Source organism: Talpa occidentalis, unplaced genomic scaffold (assembly GCF_014898055.3).
Source record: "Talpa occidentalis isolate TD23 unplaced genomic scaffold, MPIMG_talOcc4v2.1 talOcc4.3, whole genome shotgun sequence".
Lineage (NCBI taxonomy): Eukaryota > Metazoa > Chordata > Mammalia > Eulipotyphla > Talpidae > Talpa > Talpa occidentalis.
In genome coordinates this window covers 4848820-4870130 of record NW_023603184.1, presented here as the reverse complement: position 1 = coordinate 4870130, position 21311 = coordinate 4848820, and the positions used below count along the sequence as shown (strand labels likewise).

The following is a 21311-nucleotide window of genomic DNA, read 5'->3' as shown; positions in this document are numbered from 1 at the left end:
TAAATAAATAATTCTTTAAAAAAAAAAAAGAAAGATTTCTGGTAACATTTGCAGAAGTTCAACCCACTGGTGGAACTAGATTGTGACTATTAGAAATTCTTTTGCTATCTCTTCTTATGCTACCCCTCATTTGTTCATTTTTTTCTCTACTGCAGAAATGCAGAATTAGAGAAGGAAATGGAGCTATCATGAGTTCTAATGTTGAACAGAATATTTCCCCAGTAAACTGAAACATTAATTTTAAAAAGTTTTTCTGTAAGTTCTGTGAAATACCAAGACAGTGATTTGTCTCTATTTTGCAATCATGTTATTTGTGTTTATATCAGCAAATTAGTATTAACCATAGTCATTTTAAACTTTCTAAATTTCTCTAATAATTATCCTAATTCTGTAATTCAGTGGATAAAATTTAAATTTATGGAATTAGAGTTCAGGTTTTTGTCCTACTATTTACAAGCTATATGACCTTGGGCAGTTTCCTCATTTGTAAAATGGAGATGATAATCTTGGCCTTATCTGACTCCTAGGTTGATTGCAAGGGTCAATGAAATAATATAGTGTAAGCATTTAGTAAATTTCCCAGGGAAATACCAGTATTATTGATTAAGTAATGAAAGTCATTAAAACTTTGCCTGGTTTACAATAATGGTAAACCTTGAAGAAAACATTACATCTCTTCAGATATTAAAATAGTGTCTGAAAACACTCTCCAATCCTAGCATGCCATTAGGTCAAAGAATAGGTCAGTGAACACTCTGATTGGTACATTAGTTTAATTACTTCATTTGTACATTTGGGAAAATATATAAATACTTTAAATTAACATTAGGTTTGTCTGCATACAACAGAAAAACCTGAAATATCATGGTTTAAGCATATTAGATTATTTCTCTTTTGTGGAAAAGAAGTCTGAAAATAAGCAGTCCTCAACTGGTATGGTTGTTCCAAAGTGTAATCAGGGATTCTATTTCATCTTTTATCTCATGATCCATAAAGACTAAATGGGCTCTCTGTTATCCCCTTGGGTAAATAAGGAACATCTTTCAATTGAAGCAGTTCCATCTAAGTACTTTCCAGAAGACCCATTCAATTCTGTGTTTTTGTAGCTTAATCACGTGACTAAGCTTAGCTGCAAGAGAAGCTGAGAAATATGATCTTAATGCTGAGGCCATAAACCCAGGTAAAGTTTCTGGAGTATATTTCTAAGGACCTGGTGTTGGTAACTAGTAGTCTTTACCACAACATTACATAAATATATGGGTGTTTTCTGTTATAAATTACCCTACCCTTCCTAACACACAAGTGCATACTCATACACACGTAGTTCACATTCATATATATTCTACCTATTTAATTTTGTTTCCTGGGTGAATTAGTCTATGACTGTTATTCTATGCTAATGAATTATATACTGGTATCAATGCTTGGTGACTGTTGCCAGCTTTAGGACAGTGACCCATTGAGGTCATTAAACTGCTATCTGATTTTTTTTCAAGACAGCCAGTTGACCAACAGTGTGGATTAACTATGTGTGTGGTCACACTATGCTTAGTACTGTAAAAGACATATGTGGGATATAACACAGATTCTTCCTCCAGTATTTGGTCTTAGTGAATGGAGCTCTCATATTCCCAAGTGCCCAAAAAAGGAGCTCAAAGATCTCTTTAATTCCTTCACATTTTTTACCTCTCATATCCAACTCAGTTAACAACTTCCATTGAGTCTCCCTTTTTTGTTTTGATATCTCATGCCCATTACTGTTTCCCTAATTCAGATTTTTATTATCTCTGACCTGGACTATTTTTTTTTTTTTTTTGGTGGGACCCTCGCCGGTGGCCGGGGATCAAACTGGCGCTGCAGAGGCTGTGCGCAGCCTCACAACCCAGCGCTCAACCGCTGCGCCACCAGGGGAGGCCCTGATCTGGACTATTTCAATAGCTGCTTTAGTTGCATCTCTAATCTTTCTCCTTCCACAGTGCTGCCAGAGTAATCTTGCAGAAATCCTTATCTGATTATCTTTTGCTTGCTCAAAATCCTTCAACGGTTTCTCCAAATCTCTGCTCCTTTCTTTTAGGACTTTACTAGGATGACACTGTCCTGCCTTATCTTTTAGCAATACTGAATTATCTGTAGCTTTCTGGATCGACCATGCTTTTCATATCTTCCTACTTCTGCGTATGCTGATATGTCTGTATTGAATATCCTCCCCATACTATTTTACCCAACAAATTCTTTCACATCCTTTCTCAGCTTAAATCCTTCTTTAAAGCTCTATTTCTCCTAGGCAAACTTAGATACTCCTTGTCTTTACACTTTTTATATATCTCATTTGTAGCAATTATACTACATTGTAGCTGTTGATTGGTATGTCTGCTTCTCCAATAGACAGTAAAAGAATAAAGATCATGCTTAGGAATTAATAATTATTAACAAATAAGGTATTTAAGAAATAATTAGGCATTAAATAATTATTAAACAAGTAAAGAAATATCTCTTACTTTTTATTGATATATAATGACATTTACATTATTTTTTTCGAGTGTACAACATGATGATTGATACTTGTATACAATTGTAATTTTTGAGGATACTAACATAAAATAAATGGAAGGTGTTCAATCAGTATTCAATCAAGCATATCATAGTAAGTAATAGGAGTTCAGGGAAAAAAAGAAGTGGAAGGAATTAAAGAAGGAGTCAAGAATATATCTCCATAGGGAGATAACATTGATTTGAGCAGGAAAACCTAAAAATTCTAGGGACATATTTTTATATTCAACAATATTTGTACAAAGGTATATTTATTAAGTAGGCAAAAATTAAGTAAACATATTAAATAGACCAAAAAAAAAAAAAAAAGGAAAGAAAAATGAAAAAGGAAGAACCCTACAAAATGCAAGGGGTATATTGGTTTAATTTTGAACCTTTTAATCTACAAATATCCTTAGTATCTTTTACATTAGCTTCTCATCTCTGACAAAAATCAAAGTCCCATTGTACAAATGTTTTACTAACTCTGTTATATCATTTGCAATGATCCACATTATCTCAACCTGCACTTTTTTATGTTTATACATGTACAATATTAATATATGCCTTGACTAAGTAGCACAGTTCAAAAAATATTTAATAAGGCATATATTGAGAGAGATTGTTCCCAACCTGTCGCAATGTACTCTTTCCTCTTTTCCTGTGCCCTATAGTACACTGATTTTATTTTCTTCATTCAACTTTTAAATCCATATAAGATTATGGTCTGATTCTCCCAGTTTCCAATGCTGTTGAACTTTACCATTTTCCCCTCAAATAGCAGTATTTTCTACTTTTTTCTAGACCTATATTTTTCTGTCTTTTAATCATAAAGGATATAATTACTTGCTATCTCTGCTTGTCTCCTAAATTTAAGGGCTCAGTAATCTGATTATCAATCCTTAGATTATCTTCCAGACAGCCATTATATTAAAGAAAGTTAAATTTTATTATATTTATAAATATAATAATAACTGACTGCTCATTCTAAATTAAGTAACCAAGAGAGGTCATTGGGACAATCGTGGGAGGACATGATTTAAGTCCTGGTGAAAAGGAATCGTTCAATGGAAATTGAGGATGAGGAATTTGGGGTCAGGAGGTTTCATGGGCTATTGTGGTGAAAGAAAACCAATCACATGCTCCTGGAAAAAGAGATGGGTATTTATTCTGTTTGTTTTTTTTTTCTTTTTTCTAATAGTTCGACCAGGAACTCTTAGGGGAGCTATAGATGAACGTTAGTAAGTGAATGCTCTAAAGTTATATATAACATATTAAATCATATCTATGTTTCTCTATGAGAAAGCATTTGCAGCTTTGACCAGATTCTTTTTATCACTTAACTAAAAAGGTTCTCATTCTTAAAAATGGATGATAAAGCCTCCAGGTGATTAAGAAGGAGAAAGAGTCATACTTCATTGATCCTCCCATGAATGAACATGGCTACTATGATAACACATGGATTCTGTGTGAGCTAGGGTTCAGTCCAAAAGATACAGAAGTAAAGGGTGAGAAAGTGTAGAGAGGGAAGAAGGATTTGCCTTCAGTCAGTCTTGGGTCTTGCCATTATTAGCTGCATGACTTCGGACAAGTTAATAAACCTGAGTCTCTTCAGCTATACAATAAGGATAATAAGTATGCTAAATGATAGCTGTGAATATTAAATAAGCTTAATATTAAATAAGCTTGAGTACATAGTATAATTCTTGGCACACAGTAGGGATAATCCTCTCCCCAAGGTTTTAATTTTTCTGTATTATTTTTTAAAGGCTGATATGGTATATTTTACTTGAAAGGATTGGTACTCAGCAAGTACATCTTCAGAGAACTACCCAGTGATGGTCACACTTAAGAAGACCACATCTTATTAAGTGGTTAGTTTAGAGGCTCTTCCCCAAGCAGATTTGTCAGTGGGTATGTAGAAATCACACATTGGACTTGTTGCCTGGCAGCACGTGTCCCTGAGTGGAAGTACATGGCTTGCATTGTAATGTCATCAGTGCAGGGGCCAGCTGGCTGGACATGTACAGCCACATGGGCTGGGGACTTCATTCCTCAACAAAACAGCAGCCAGCACCAGGGTTAACAGAAAATGACAAACCAGGCATGGATGAGGGAGGCGCCAGCAGAGCAGCGGGATGTCCTTTGATTTGCTTCTGTTATTTGCATGTCTTTCTTGTGATGTCTGTGAAATGTTCAGAATGACAAAGTTTTTTAAGGACCTGCTGACTCCGCCTGAAAATGTGAAAAACCTCCCGTTTAGAAACCTATTATGTCAGCTAGCCTGCATTTTCTATATCTTTTTCTTCATTTTTTATTAATGCAAACATTTGCATGAAGACAGAACCTTTGTTTCTTAAAGAGTTCATCTGCTCCTGCTGCTTACTGGCCCTGCCATGCAAGAGCACAACAGAACCTTTGTTATGCTTTCAGCAAAGCTGTTTATGAACGGTGGCTTACTGAGGACTGCTTCCTGTGCTGTGTGCTTCCATTTTGTCCAAAAAGAAAAAAAGAAAATAGTTCTTAGGAGTGAAAAGAATTTGGACTTTCTTTTATTCAAGTCCTGGATGTTGAAATGACAAGTAGCTCCCAAATTTGTAAGGCACTGGTAATTGCATCGAATGCATTTTTTTTTCCCACTTTACCTTGAACATAATGAGGCTCTTAGTAACAATAGAAGGGACAAGTGCTTTCTCATTGGAATAGAGAGAAGGAAAAGTGAAAGGGCAACAGAAAGAGGGGTTGAGGACAGGACAAAAGTGGCTTCCTGTAAGAACCCTAACTTTGTAACAGAACGTGTTTTGGTGTTTAGTCTTCCCACCTGGGAGGCACAGGCCTAAAATGATTGAGTTGAATAAAGAATAGCACCACGGTGTCCAAATAGTGATGCAGTGTATGTATTCATTCGGTAAATATTGAACAACTGCTATGTGGAAGACGCTGAGTGTTAAAGGGAATAAAAGATGAAGTAGTCTTGGCCCTGACCTGTCTGTAAGGAGAGAGTGCCATTGGGAATATTTAAAATAGATCCTTAGGGAGATCCAGATAGGAACACTGCTTTTGGCAGGGAGAGAATCTGGGAATGCTTCAGGACAAAGGTTGCATTTAAGTAGGGCCTGGTAGGAAAGGTGGGATTGGACATTGCTGCTATGTTGGAATGACAGAATAAATTCAAAGTATACTTTTAGAGGGTGCTTTGGTCTTTTACACCATTAATTTAGACGACATGTTAAGTATTGGCATGAGTTTTCTATGGAAACTAAACTAAGAGCACTGTCTAGCCTATGCTATTTCAGTCATCCACCTCATATGACTTCTGCATGTGTCCTAGGTTTCTATAAGAACATCCTTACTTCCATACCAAAAATAGAAACTCAGAGGGATTACTGAGCATTAATACAACCATTTCCCATAAGCAAGGTATAGGCAGAGATCTGAGTAGGGATTTGACACCTGAGACTTTGAGAAGCCTTGAAAAGATCTGAAAAATCCCCACCTTCATAAGAGGGAGTGTCAACAAGAAGAAAGTACTGGGAGTTCTAAGCCCATGAGTTTTCAACTGCCTTAAATTAGAACTCTTCGGTAACTTTTTACAATTAGAGTGAATGACATCCTGTTACTGTTAATTCAGTTGTTGTGGGTGCTCATTTTTTTTTGGGGGGTGCTCATTTTTATGCAGTTGTTTTGAGTATAAAATGTGAAGTGATTGAAAAGTTGTTGCTTTAGTATCATATTGTTTTACTATCACTAATCTGTATATTAAAAAGGTGAAAGATTTATGTGATCTGAAAGAAACCAGAGTATTAATCTGTATATTGATGGTTGAATTGCATGTTACCAAATATAATTGCTGATAATCTGTAGTGCATAGTTTGCCTCAAAGGCTGTAACCTTTGATGATGATATATAGTACAATCAATTTTCACCTCTTGCCTGAAGTGACATTATAGCTGGCTCATGAGTTACTCCATGTTTAACAACTTACAGATTGTTTTTAAACCTCCGATACTTTCTGGAAAATAGTTTTGTGAATATTTATTTATGCATACAGGCCAGAGGTGTGTGTGGGGGAGGTGAGAGGATTTACCAGAGACAGAGTGGGGAACAGAACAGGCAGAGGGACCGAAGTACACTGCTAAGGGGAGCAGCGGGTGAGAGAGGAGAGGTCTGCTGCGCCATGTGGGTAGCTCCCTGGCTGTGGATGGAACTCTTGCTGCAGTGGCTGAGAATTGCTTCATAGGTTGCATCTTAACCCCTTGTGCCACCAGGGAGGCCCAGTTTTGTGAATATTTATAGAGTTGATTTGAGAACTATGTAGCGGATTCTCAAATAATTTCATTGGAATTATTTATAATATTGGAATTCATTGGAATTCCATTGGAAATTCATTATAATATTGAAGAAGAAAAAAAATTATTCCTTGCAGGGGGCTGCTATGTGGAATTTACATGTTCTCCATACATCTAGGTAGTTTTTCTCTAGGTAGTGTGTTTTCCTCCCACACCCCAGAGATGTTCACATTAAGTTAATAAGTGTGTCTGAATTGTCCCTATCTGAGTGAGTGTGGGTGTGGGTGTGTGTCTGAGTGTGCCCTTGGGTGTGTGGATCATGTTGAGGGTTGGTTCTTACCTTGCACACTGAGCTGAGTGAAAAAAAATGCAAGAAAATATTTGAAGTGTTTTGGGTCTTTGCTTAGAAGTTTGGTGATGCTTTTGTGACTAGAAATATACTGTAGGAACTTACATCAATTAGCCTGTGGTAAATTTGGTTTTGTTATATGTAGTTTTGCTTAAAGTCGCTGTTTCCAAGAACCTATCAGGATGTGAAGCAGGGCTTACTGTACTGCTCTATGAGTAGCTATTTTTGCAAAGCTATGTCATGACAATTATTACTTGGGTTCTTCCTGGGTCCCATAGATTGTTAACTGTGGGAAACTTAAGTGCTACTTTAGATTTCTCTAACATTCAGGCAGTACATTCTGTTATGGTTAGCTAGCTGAGTGCTATAAATTTGGAATTCTGTAAATGCCTCTTGAAGAAAAAAATGCAGTAGTTTCTAACCCTTGAAATCACCAGGCTCCAATGCACTAATTCTTTATTATGAAAGTTAATGCTGGAAATACTGAAGCAATAGGATTTAAGCATTTAGCTTAAATATAAAAATACAAAACCCCCACCAATTTTAGGAAGAAGGGAAGAGGGAAGAATTAGTGGTTGACCAGAGACCGACTCAAAGCACTCAGCTTTGCACAGCTGATAGAATACCTCTATTGGCTGAGTTTGTTGTTCTCAACTTTACATAAAGTCTTTTTTTAAAAAAAAAAAAAAAGATTTATTTATTTACACATGCAAGAACCCAAGAACCGGGCTGTAGGCCAGAGGTGTGGGCGGGGGTTGGGGGAGAGGATTCACCAGAGACAGAGTGGGGAGCAGAACAGGCAAACTGACTGAAATATACTGCTGAGGGGAGCAGCGGGCAAGACAGGAGAGGTCTGCTGCGCCATATGAGTCAGCTCCCTGGCCAGAGATTGAGCTCATGTTGTAGTGGCTGGTGATAGCTTGGTAGCACCAGCTCTTTAACCCCTGCTCCATCAGGAAGGCCCTACATAAATATCTTTAGTCACCTCTTTTTTTCTACTTGTGTCAGGTGATGTTAACATACGTGTAATGCTTTGTCTCTGGCATGTCCCTTAGTATTTGAGTTTGACTAGCTGTGTAGCAGCACTTTGGTGGTTTGAATGTTCAACTGCAACCTATTTGTTTTGTCTGTTGTATAATTAATTATTAAAGCAAAAGATTGTTCCTTAATTTGTTAAGTTTTTTCTTAAAAATTTTTATTTGAGACTGATTATGCTGCATAGCTGTTTAAGGCTACAGTATAGTAGAGACCAAAGGCCTAGATTTAGGGTCTGGCCTAGATTTAGGTCCTGTTTCTGCTATTTACTTGCCCTGTAGCCTTTAGGTAAATTACCTGTCGAAGTGTTCCATTTTTCATCTATAAAATAGGGATAAAATAAAAGTATCCATCTCGTAGAATTGTTATGAGAATTAAATGAATTAATGCCTATAAGATGCTTAGAATGCTGTCTTGTACAGAGAGCTTAGTAAATGTCATTGTAATATTTATAGATATGACTACCAGTACATTATGATGCTCAATAGCTATTAAAACAAGGAGGCTTCCTGCATTATTGCAAGATATTTCTAAGGCTGTTGATCTGCTACGTGTAATTCCTTTACATTTTTTTCTGGGAGCCCAGAGTTAAACTTGACAGCTATTTTATAGTCAGAATTAGTAGTTTTTGAGTGACCTGATTCATGGTTAACAATTTTACTTTATTTTTTTCTACTGCAAGTTTTAAGTGTCTTTTTGTATCATACTCGCTGTTAATTGTGATCTCAGAGTTTGGGTAATTACTCAGGGATGTAATTGGTTTAACTAAAGTTTACACCAGAAGAAAATGTCAGGTAGTAGGTTTATACACTTGTAGTGGAAATGACCTGTTCAGCAAGATGCAAAGTCCCAAAGCCACAGGTAAATACTTTTGATATACTAGCATTTAAAACTCGGTGCAATGAAAAATACCATAGACAAATTAAAAGAAAAGCCATAAGGTAAGAGAAATATTTTTTCAACATATAGAACTAGAAAAGAACTACAAATCAGGAAGATAAAAAAAAAAAAAAACAGAGAGGAAAATGGGCAAAGTATACTAGCAGTTTATTCACAGAAGAAATACAAATAAACATGACAATATGCTTAACTTTATTTGTAATTAAGAAAACTGAAATTAAAACAACAATGAGAAAAAAATCTAATAACTGTTACATTGGCAAAATAAAATATCTTGGACCAAGGATTGTAAAAAACAGATGTTCTTATGGCTGTAAATTAGGATAGCCACTTTAAAACAATTGTGCATTTCTAGTCAGCCTCCATTCCATTCTTTTCTTTTCTTTTATATAATTCTTACATCATTTTTCATATTTGCACAATGTATGCATTTTCATTTTGTTTATATTCCCCATGCAATTGCACCCCTCCCCTTATTTTGACCCTAGTCCTTCCTCTCCCTGCTCCTCTTCCCCCTCTCCCCCCCACTCCCCGTAGTGTCTCTCTGGTTTATAGTTGCTTGTTGATTTTGATTTTCACTTTATATTAATTAGTCTTTTTCCTGGTCCCTTATTTACGTTTTCTAAATTCCTGCTATGAGTAAGACCATCCGGTATTTTTCTTTTACTTTCTGACTTATTTCGCTGAGCATGATTCCTTCTAGTTCCATCCATGTTGCTGCAAACTGCATGTGTTTATCTTTTTTGATTGCTGAGTAATATTCCATGGTGTATATGTACCACATCTCCTTAATCCAGTCATCTATTTTTGGGCATTTGGGTTGTTTCCAAAGCTTAGCTATTGTAAATAGTGCTGCTATAAACATAGGGGTGCAGGTCCCCTTTGGAATTAATGTTTCTGTGCCCTTTGAGTAAATACCTAGGAGTGGAATTGCTGGATCATATGGCAGCTCTATGTTTAGTAGGTCAGGAAATCTCCACACAGCTCTCCATAATGTCAACCTCCATTCCATTCTGATGTATCTATCTATAAGAAATTTTGCATATATGCACAGAGAAATAAGTACAAGAATGTTTTACACATCACATTTTGTTATAATGAAAACAACCTAAATATCAATAGGGAAATATTTGTCATTGGGAGATATCAAAAGGGTAAGTTGGTTTCATATTGTTTTATAAAAGATCCAGCCATAATTGAGTGTAATAAAAAGAAAAGTACAAAAAGTTTATTGCCTATTTACAGAAAACTAAATTTCTTAAAATAGAGCAAAACCAGCCTCAGAAACTATATTTCTGTGTTTTAAAGTTTGCCTACTAACCTGATAATAGTTATTATCAGTGAGAATGAAACTGGATTTTACCTTTTTCTGAGTGTTTGAACATTTAAAATAATTATATTATTTTATAATTATATGTGTATTAAATTGTATATTTGTGATTAGAAATGAACATTTTTAAATTGTAAAAACCATGCTAATACTTTGAATTACCAACTTATCTTTCTTTTCTAGTATTAACAGTGGAGAGTCAGCAATTTCCAGATAATTCAGTGTAAAATGGAACACTTAGTAGGCTTTTGGATTTTTCTTGTTTTTGTTTTTGAGAGGTTGTAATATAAGGGCTTGGACTTGGAGACAGATCTAAGCCTGAATACTAGCTCAGCCATTTTTATTAAGACCGAGCAACTTCTTCAACTTCTCTGAGCTTCCAAAAAGACTATTAGGTATACCTACTTCATTGGGTTATATACAGATTGCATGCATTAGTTCTCATTACCTCATCCCTTTCGGTCAAGGAAATTGGTCTAGTGTGGTCTAAGATCAAAGATAGTTTCGTATGGTTGATACAGTATCTCACCAGAACATACTACATCCCTAAATCAGGACATACCAATAAAGACAGAGGCTGTAAATAATTAATTTTAAAGGTCTACTAACTTTTTTAACGATTAAGCTATCTATTTGTACTTCACAAGATTAGATACTGTATCATGCTAGTGATTTATGTGTGATACTGAATTTGAAGCTTCTTAACAGTTTACATGACAGGTTGTTAGTTTAATAGGATTAGTTTTCTTATCTCAGAGAACAGTCTTAATTTAATTCAACATTTGTGCCAGCCAGCATCAGAATCCCAAGAGACTTCAAATACCAACATGTTTCTCAAAAGGACTCTGGTAAGGGAGGGAAAAAATCAGATTTAAAGTTGAGTGTCTATCCATAGGTTTTTCGCTTACACGGTTATTATTTTTGTGTGTCTATTAATATCACATATAGTAATTCATGTGAATATTTTTCCAGTAAGACTTATTTATTCTAGTATAGGGACTCTGTGTTAAATAATACAATTATAAAATAAGAGTATTCTAACTTATGTTGTAGTTGGAAATTCTAGGCCCCTGAAGCAAAAATTTTTAAATGCGACCCCTTATCATTCAATTGCGAAACAAACAACTAATACTTTGATGGTATTTATGTTTGGGAAGAGAGTAAAAAGAAATAGTTTTGGACTTTCCCCATATAAATTAGAGCCTGGATAATTAGCAGTTAATAAGTGAATGCTTCCCACAAGTTTAAAGGCTATAACTGAAATGGGTATATGATTATGTGTATTATTATATGTGTAGGGTTTCATATAGCCCAATAATCCTTGAGATAATCTGTAAACATCCTTGGTTGGATGAGCAGAACTGTAAACAAGTTAGAAGGGAGCTAGGTGGTAAATTGGGATCTTGGTGTTCATTAGAATATTGTCTGTGGGTTTTGTAATGTCTGGGAGGGGTATAGAGTAACACTAGTAATGAAAATAACAATGATAAAAATGATAGCTCAGATTCGATGGCTTGTAGAAACATTGACTCAAACATAGTGCTATTATCTTGAACTTAGGTGAATGCATTAACAATAAATGATAGCTAATATTTATTACACACTTACTGTGTGCCAAGCTATGATTATTATATACATTATTTTATTCAATCCTCTCTATAACCTTAGGTGATAGTTACTCTTCCCCAATATTACAGAAAAGGATAGAGAGATTAGGTACCTTGCTTAAATTCACACAGTTAATGTGTGCCAGAGCTAAAAATGAAATCCAGGTTAGTCTGACTCCAGAGCCCATATTCCTAACTATTATAGTAAATTGCCATATCATTTTAACCTGTAGAATCACTATCTAGCAAGAATAATAATATATATCATATAAATCAAATATTTTCTGAGTTGATTCATTATTCTTACTGTCATACCCATCATACCCATTTTCTAGCAGGAGTACCTGATATAGAGAGAAATCTGATCAGTGTAGAGAGATTTAACAGAACAGATTTAATAAACGATTTCCTTCATTTGTGAGGTTCATATGAATATCATACAGTGTTTACTTATATTTTACTTAGATTTTTCGGTGCATGTTGAAGATAAAAGAGCATCTCTTAGACTGCAATGCTCTCTGAGCAAGACACAGATAACTTGGGCCTTAATGTGGTTTTCAAAACAACAGAGCCTTATTGGTATGTGTTAGAAAACAGTCCTTTTTGTGGAAGGCAGGGCAAAACAGAAGAGGAAAAACCAATCTGAAATGCTTTTCCTTTTCTAAGAGGGCAGCTAAGGTGCCCAGATATCTTTGCCCTCCAGGGGTGCAGGTGTGCAGTTTTTATACTTTAATCATTCACATAAATTAAAGCCTATTCCTTTGCATTCAAAAATAATATAAAATGACACTCTCTATGTTTTATTGCCAGGCAAGAGCTTTGAACTTCTGTCTCATTGAAGTTTGATAAACTGCAAGGGTTTTCCAGGATTGGGTGGTACACTTAACCACAGAGGGAGCAATGCACTGATAAGAACTGCAGGTGAAGGAAACCACCATGGAGCAGCTACTAGAGATTGGCTACTGTGAAATTATCTGTAGGGAACAACTTTTCCCCACCTCACCTGCTTTCTTAGTTCCTTCCCTTTTCCCAGATGAAAAAAACACCAGGGCTTTCTGATACCTTTTTGTGAACTGGTAGTGGATGGGGTGAATACTTTGTGATAGGGTGGTTCTTTGTAAGAAACTGAAATTTGGTGACAAGCTCTAACTTCACACAAATGCAGATTAGCATGTACACCTATGCCAGTGGGGAAAGGACACACACATATCACATGACACAGATAAACCAATTTCTTAAGTGATTTTATTATCAACACACACACCTCCCTCTGTGATCTGTGTAAAATAAAGATAACATTTGCTTCCAAAACTGATTATAAAATGTCAGTGATGCAGTGGTGTGGTGTAAAGAGGATAGGTTCTTGGTTTGAGATGAACCTTGGTTCAGATCTTGGCTTCTCTTACTAGCTGTGTAAATGAGCAAGTTACTTTAATTCTATGTGTCTTAGTTCTCCCATTTGTAAAGAGGAAGTAATCAAACTATCTGTCATAGGATTGTTGTGAAGACTAAATAAAATAAGTCATGTAAAACAACTGGCAGAATATTAGGCACTTTGTTCAGTAAATTGCATAGGAGCTCAAATTGATAGCTGTTATTACTATCAGTATTATTGTATGTAATATTAAAGTAAACATCTGGTTGATAGATGAATGTTAAATATAGTCCTTTTTCTTTCTTTTTTGTATTCTAGAAGAGTCTTCCTTTTTTTTTTTCTTTTTACATTGCTGAGGGGAGCAGCGGGCTGCAGGAGAGGTCTGCACGCCATGTAGGACTCTCAACAGCGGCCGGGGATGGAACTGGCGCTGCAGAGACTGTGGGCAGCTTCACAGCCCAGCGCTCAACTACTGGGCAACCAGGGGAGGCCCCTCCTTTTTTTTTTTAAGGAGGAAAAAAGTACTTTGATTCTAACTGCTCTGAAAAACATTTCTCCTTTAAACAGCTGTCACGTTGACTTTTAGTCCCATGAGCTAGAATGTAGTAGCAGTATGATTTGCTTCTCAGTGAGATTCTTTCACAGCTACCATCAAAAAAAAAAAAAAAAAAAAAAAAGTCCTGTACTAACCTTAGGTAGATCTATATCACAAAGCCCATATAGACCCAGGAAGAAATCTTTTGGTAAGACCAAGATAAGTGAGTAGAAGAAGAGGAAAATACAGAGGTGAAAATATAACTTCTTTTAATGTTTGTTTGGCCATTTTTCCCAATTCATGCTAATTTTGATTATTGCTATTTTGAAGACAATTAATTTTAGAAATTGGCATATATTATCTCAAAACTTCACTTTGCCATTTTTTTAGAGAAATAGTTTTCCAGTTAGATGAACTCTTTTTTTTTCTTTTGCAGAAGTACTAGAGTGCAGGCCAGAGGTGCAAGGGGTGAGAGGATTCATCAGAACCAGAGTGGGGAGCAGAACAGGCAGATTTTCTGAGATACACGGCTAAGGGGAGCAACGGGTGAGACAGGAGAGGTCTGCTTTGCCCTCTGTGGATTAGCTCCCTGGCTGGGGATCAAACTCAGGCCATAGCAATGAAAGTGCTGAGATTTAACCCCTAGGCCACCAAGGAGACCACTGATGAAGCATTAATCTTATTTTTGCATCATTTTGGAGGGATTGGAGCTGCTGGAGAACATTCACAGTGGTTGACAGAACATGTCATAGAAGGTCAACTTGTCATTCACCTGGGTTTAAAGCTGATGCAAATGTGGTGAAACCATGGTCAGTGAAGACTTTCTTGAGTCCAGCTGGTGTAGATAAACTTATTTGCTTTATTTAAAAGACCTCCAGGACTTCAAGAATAGCTTTTGGAAGTACCCATTTTTATAAATTTCAGATAATTTCTCCGTATTTTCAGGAGGGATGAAACTGTGAAAGAAGCAAATGTTCATCTTGGTAGCAATTTCATAGAATTGCGTTTTGACAGAATATCCATAAGTCTTGGTTTTTTGTTCTCACTATTCAGAAGAAACTATTTGAAAAATGTTTTTGAATGGTAAATAGAAACACTGAATTGGAAGTTTGTATGTGAAGTGTGCTACGATACACTATTGTATCTAATGAGAAAATTCAGGGAAGGGAAAAAAAGCAATTGTTGAGAACCTGCTAAATCAGAAATTCTACCCTGTGTTGTTCACTGAAGTAAGTCCCCAAAAGCCCACGGAGACAAGCTTTTAAGAAAATATGTTATCAAGCAAGTCAGGCACCATGGTGTGATGTGTGTTATCTTATTTAATTCTCATAAGCTTATGATGGAAATAGTAGTTATGTTGCGAAAGTAATAGCGTTAGTCACATTTTTCAGTGATGCATTAGAGAGTGGTTGGCTCAACAGTGGTTGAGCACAGAGGTCGCAGAGTTTGGTATTGGTAGGGCTAAGGATGGAACTCAGGACTCTAAATTTTAAAGCCCTAATTCTGACCCAGTGATTTCTTAAATTTCAGGGTACAAGAAGCAACAAGGGCACTTCTGCAGCCAGTGCAGAAAACGTAATTTCTGATAAATCAAGCTGCACAGATTTCATGGTCTTACTATTACCAAGGTTCACAACTTACAACGCCAGCATTGAAATATTCATGGTCCCTAGACTTTTCAGTGAAATTTTTTAAACTAAAGAAATATTTTTTCTTTGCAATCAGATCATTTATACTTCAGACATGGAGCCACTATTTCCTGGGCCTAATTTCTGAAACATTTAGAAGTAGAAGAGGGTAGAAAAATGTGAGAAGAAAAAAAATTCCAGGTATATCTGCTAAATGTTGCTAAAACTCATCATCATCAACTCACCCTCATCACTGAAATGAAGAATAAAGAGTTGATGCTAATACTAACAGCCAATCACATGGAAATAGGTCATCTCCCATTCTACCTTTTGAGACCGTAGCTCAGTTAGGGCCAGCATGCGTGGATTGACTATTTCAGTCGACTTCCCAGAGCACAGCCTGCACCTTGATTAATTTTCATGGCCTCCTAGGATTGGGAAGGACTTTTTTATTTTGTCTTTCTCTCACTTTTTTCTTTCTCTCTTATTTTTGTTTGCAGCTCAGAGACATGTCCTCACATACATGGAGGATGCAGTGTGTCAGCTACTAGAGAACAAGGAAGATATTAGCCAATATGGCATTGCCAGATTCTTCACTGAATAGTAAGTACATGACTGTTTTACTATAAGGTGCCAGACAGAGGCAGCACTTGGAAGCAGGACAGGCACATGAAGAATAGAGGTGGCCTATGGGTTAAGTCTCAGTGCTATCACTGCTTCGGCCTGAGTTCAATCCCCAGCTAGGGAGCTAATCCACATATGCTGTGGGAGCCGTCTTCTGTCTTACCCGCTGCTCCCCTCAGCAGTGTATTTCAGTCAGTCTGCCTGTTCTGCTCCTCACTGTGTCTCTGGTGAATCCTCTCCCTGCACCTCTGGCCTATACTCCAGTTCTTCTATGCAAAAATAAAATAAATAAAATCTTAAAAAAAAAAAGAATAGAGCAAGACAATGCTAATTATGGAGTAGCAATGAACACTTGGTTTTGGTAGATTGATTGAGGGGTGTTCAAATCTGTTTTGGAGCATGGCTTTGGTGCAATAGTTTTGTCCACTGAAAAGTCTCATAAACGGTCATGACAGCAGCGCTCAGTAGCTGTCTCTTGACCTGTTAGATATGTTTCTTTAGGTCCCTCTTACAATTTTTAACTTTCTCTGTGATTCAAAATATTCATTCCCATTTCCTTTTAGAAAATGTACTTCTAACCTGTGTTTTTCATGGCTCAGTTCTTTCATGAAAATATTTAGGATAATGTTCTTTTTCATTTCTCTTTCTACAGGATGCTGTGCCATCAGTGATTTAAGACTATTTCTAGTAGCAGGATATATTTCATAGATTATATCTTTGAAAGGGTTTTTTTTTTTGTACAGTAATCTTTGAGTGTATCAAAGTCAAAAACAATACCTTTTTTAAATATTACAAAAGTGTTTTGGGCTGAATGAGATAGTAATGTTAAAACACCTTGGTTTTCTTTAAAACACCTTAAAAGGATGTGCAAAATAAATATAAAGCATTTTTAATACCAATATACTACATATATTTATGTAATAATTTTGGATTATCTTTATTTTTTTAGTTTATTGGGATCTTTCTAAGAAAGAGTGGCCTCTTACAAAATTTTATTTAAAATGACTCATTAACTCAAGTCCATCCTCCTTGAACTCAGCTATTTCCTTTCTATTCTTCAGAGGTTCCTTGAAGATCAGATATCTTTCTTATCACCTAAACGTAGGTTGCTCTTAAGGGAATTCTTTCTCTAGCTCTTTTGCTGAGTTAAGGTCTTATAAATAAAAATCTAGATTCCTTATGGATAGGAATTTCAAGATCCTGGGAAAAGCAGGCTTTCCAGGCACAGAGCTGGTCCTTTCTCCCAATTTTCTAAAGGAGAATGAAGTGGAGAAAGGAATCATCCTTGTTCTCATAGTGTGGGCTGAAGCAAATGAGGTGGGCAGGGAATAAAGACTGAGATTGAATAGCCTTCCTTGCTTTTACAGGACCTACAAGTCTAGGGGTCAAGTTTCTGGGCTGTTTAATCTACACCAGTACTCTTGAGGCTCCTTGCCAAGTGAAATATGATTCTTCTGGGGGCAATGTGTCTTCCCTGCTTTTTCCATTTTACTCCCTACCTATCTCCCTCCACCCCCCATCTCCTTTATAAGTCTTTCCCCTGTTATACTGTTTTCTTGAAGGTAGGTATCATTTTCTTCATCTTTGTTTACTCCCAGTGCCTTGCACAATGCTTAGCATATAGCAGGTGTTAGGTAAATGTTGAATCTATAGCTCTATCTATATTTAAAGTTATTGCATATTATCTTCTCTTATTCTTGATCTTGTTACTAATAAAGACTGTCTCTTTTGTTGATCCTTTTTGATAAAGCTCTGTATTCAGCCATTTAAGAATCTGCAAACCATGTGTATAGCACTCCAAAAGTGAACTCCACTTGTCTGTGTAACCAAAACAACACTAGAGAGCCAGTAATAAAGCTTACAACTGTTTCAGAATGCTGTTGCCTGGAGTTTTGATCTATCAATATGCTGTTGAAAATTTTTGAGATTTTCCACAGTACTGATAGAAATCTGGTTGCCAAGTGAGCTGTTTCTTATCCTTGGGAAATTTAAAATTACATAATATATGTGACTGGCACATACCTGACACTTTGATAACTGACACACCATATTGGCTTGAGGCAAATTATTTTGAGAAGTGAATCAACATCAAAGCTCTAAAATCCTTTTAAAAAAGACTTGAAAGATGTGGATGTATGATAGAATTAGAAGTAGTATTTGGTAGACAAGGAGACCTGAATAATAGAAACTCCTGATTTTACTTTGATTGTGAATTTTATTTACCTGGTGAAAATCCTTCTTTTTCAGGCCTGTTTTGTATTGCTGCATAGTAGCACGATGTGAAAAGAGCTCTGCTCTAGGCAGAAGAGCTACTTATTTGTATAAGTCCTTGCTCTATAATCTTGGGCAAATTTCTGAAATTTTTTCATCTTCAGTTGCCTAATCTATGAAATGCAGTAATTCAAGTTTGATGATTGTGATGTAGAAAGTATGTATTATAATAAGCAGTTTTTTATTAAATTGTCATACTATGTCTCAGGCACTATACTTACTTGAAATAGGTACTATTATCTGTCTTATAGGTGAGGAAACTGGGGTTCAAAAGGGTTAAAACAGCTTTTTTTAATATAAATTTTATTTTTATATTCCCCATACAATTGCAACCCCCTTATTTTGACCCCAATCCCTCCCCCAACCCCACCCCCCCCATAGAGTGTCTCTGGTTCATAGTTGTTTGTTGATTTTGATTTTTACTTTCTTATAGTTATTCTTTTTCCTGGTCCCTTATTTGAGTTTTCTAGATTCCTGCTATGAGTGAGACCATCCGGTATTTTTCTTTTTCTTTCTGGCTTATTTCGCTGAGCATGATCCCTTCCAGTGCCATCCATGTTGCTGCAAATGGCATGTGTTTATCTTTTTTGAATGCTGAGTAATATTCCATGGTGTATATGTACCACATCTTCTTGATCCAGTCATCTATTTTTGGGCATTTGGGTTGCTTCCAAAGCTTAGCTATTGTAAGTAGTGCTGCTATAAACATAGGGGTGCAGGTGCTCTTTGGAATTGATGTTTCTGTGTCCTTTGGGTAAATACCTAGGAGTGGAATTGCTGGATCATATGGAAGCTTTATGTTTAGTAGGTCAAGAAATCTCCACACAGCTCTCCACAGTGGTTGGACCAGTTTGCACTCCCACCAACAGTGCAGGAGAGTTCCTTTTTCTCCACAACCTCGCCAACATTTGTTGTTGCTAGTTTTTTAATATGTGCCATTCTCACTGGTGTAAGATGGTATCTCATGGTAGTTTTGATTTGCATTTCCCTGATTACAAGTGATGTTGAACATCTTTTTCATATGCCTGTTGGCCACTTGCATTTCCTCTTCAGAGAAGTTTCTTTTTAGCTCTTCTGCCCATTTTTTTTTTTCCTCTAATAACATTTTGCTTTCTTCTGCCCATTTTTTGACTGGATTATTTTCTTTGTTTTTGTTGAGTCTCATTAGCTCTTTGTAGATTTTTGTGATCAGTCCTTTATCATTAGTGTTGTGTGCAAAAATGTTTTCCCAGTCGGTGGGGTTTCTCTTTGTTTTTGTTATTGTCTCTAGCTGTGCATAAGCTCTTTAATTTGATGTAGTCCCAGCTTAAAACAGCTTCTTTAGGCCTCCCTGGTGGTGCAAGGGGTTAAGATGCAGCCTATGGAGCTATCCTGTCCGTAGCCACTGAAAACAAGTTCGGTCCCTGGTCAGCCAGGGAGTGACCCACATGGTGCAGCAGACCTCTCCTGACTCGCCCGCTGCTCCCTTCAGCAGTGCATTTCAGTCAATCTGCCTGTTCTGTTTCCCGCTCTGTCTTTGGTGAATCCTCTCACCCCCCACACCTCTAGCCTGTACTCCAGTTCTTGTATGCATAAATAAATAAATCTTAAAAAAACAAGCAAACAGCTTCTTTCAGTTCACAAGCTAAAAGTGACAGAGTTAGCAATCAAGCCTGCTTTTCAGTATTACAAAGGCCTCTATTCTGTACTTCTTTTAGTCATTATACTGCCTGATATTATTACAGACCTAACTAGATGATATTTTGAGGTTCTTCTAGCTGTAATTTCTCAATTCATCGAGTTTTCCCTTTTGAACTATATTTCCCAAAGCTTATCACATAGCCTTGTCTGGTGATCTCAGTTCATTGTCATATAAGTGTTTAGTCTTGGCCTTTTTGGGAGATATAGTTGGCTATGTCTCTAAACAATAGGAAGCATGAGTTTAAAAAAAAAAGTTAACTATACACTTCCATCTCTGTTTCAACTCCACACCTCTAGATTTTCATACATTTAGTGATGGATGATTTGCCTTTGGACAATGATAAAAGTACTCTTCAAAACTCTTTTTTTAAAGCTTTCTCTACTCATTTTACTCTCTGGGTCCACTTGTTCTCTCACCTGCACTGTCATTCCTTGGTTGTTAGTGTTTTCCAACAAATCCTTGATTGCTCCAGCAAATCAGGATATGCTGTAAAACATGAATAGCGAAGCTGCACTACACATGTATATCTGCAAGACTTTGAACTCTTAGATCATATTCCTCTGGACACGGTTGAGAGAAGGATACTAAATCCTGAAGGATTTTCTTTTATGTTATATGCAGCCTCTATCTCTGAATGTTGTCTTTCAACCAGTGGAAGGTAAAAGGAATTAATATTTAGAGGTGCCACTCTAAAAATAGACCAAATGTCAGCACCGGGTCAGGACCTCTGGGGAAGTACATCCAAGAAAAAGAGACTAGAGTAGCTATAACTTAGAAACCACAGCACAGTGTGACCAGGTTCTTGTGGTAGAGACAAAATGAGATGTGGCTTTTTAAGACATTGAAAAATAATGATGAGAGAAAAACAGGCTGAAATATGAGAATTCCTATCAGAAATGGGAACCATTCTTCACAGGCAAAATTGATAGTTACAACACTGTGGCATCAGGGAGCTTGACTTCCACATACTAATATAGAAAAGAATGATGCTCTGTGGTCTTGGTTGGTGGGCCCAGGAGGGCTCTTTCTATGATCAAGTATCTTGTTTTTGTTGTTTTTTTTTAAATGATGATTTTAGCTTCTAGGGGAAGTTTTCATGATGACTGTTTTGGTTGCAAGTATACTGATTACTTTGATTGATGGAGGTTTATTTTAAGG

General features: G+C 36.5%; 1 protein-coding gene across 2 annotated transcripts in view; it reads left to right on the top strand.

Annotated features, from left to right (window-relative positions):
• The window catches only part of CSTPP1 (centriolar satellite-associated tubulin polyglutamylase complex regulator 1), a 156543-nt gene that overhangs the window by 20121 nt on the left and 115111 nt on the right, over window positions 1-21311 (top strand). For both annotated transcript variants that reach the window (XM_037522352.1, XM_037522353.1), the window contains exon 2: window positions 16078-16180. In XM_037522352.1, the coding sequence (XP_037378249.1) occupies window positions 16078-16180 (103 nt within the window). The remainder of the gene's footprint in view (window positions 1-16077; window positions 16181-21311) is intronic.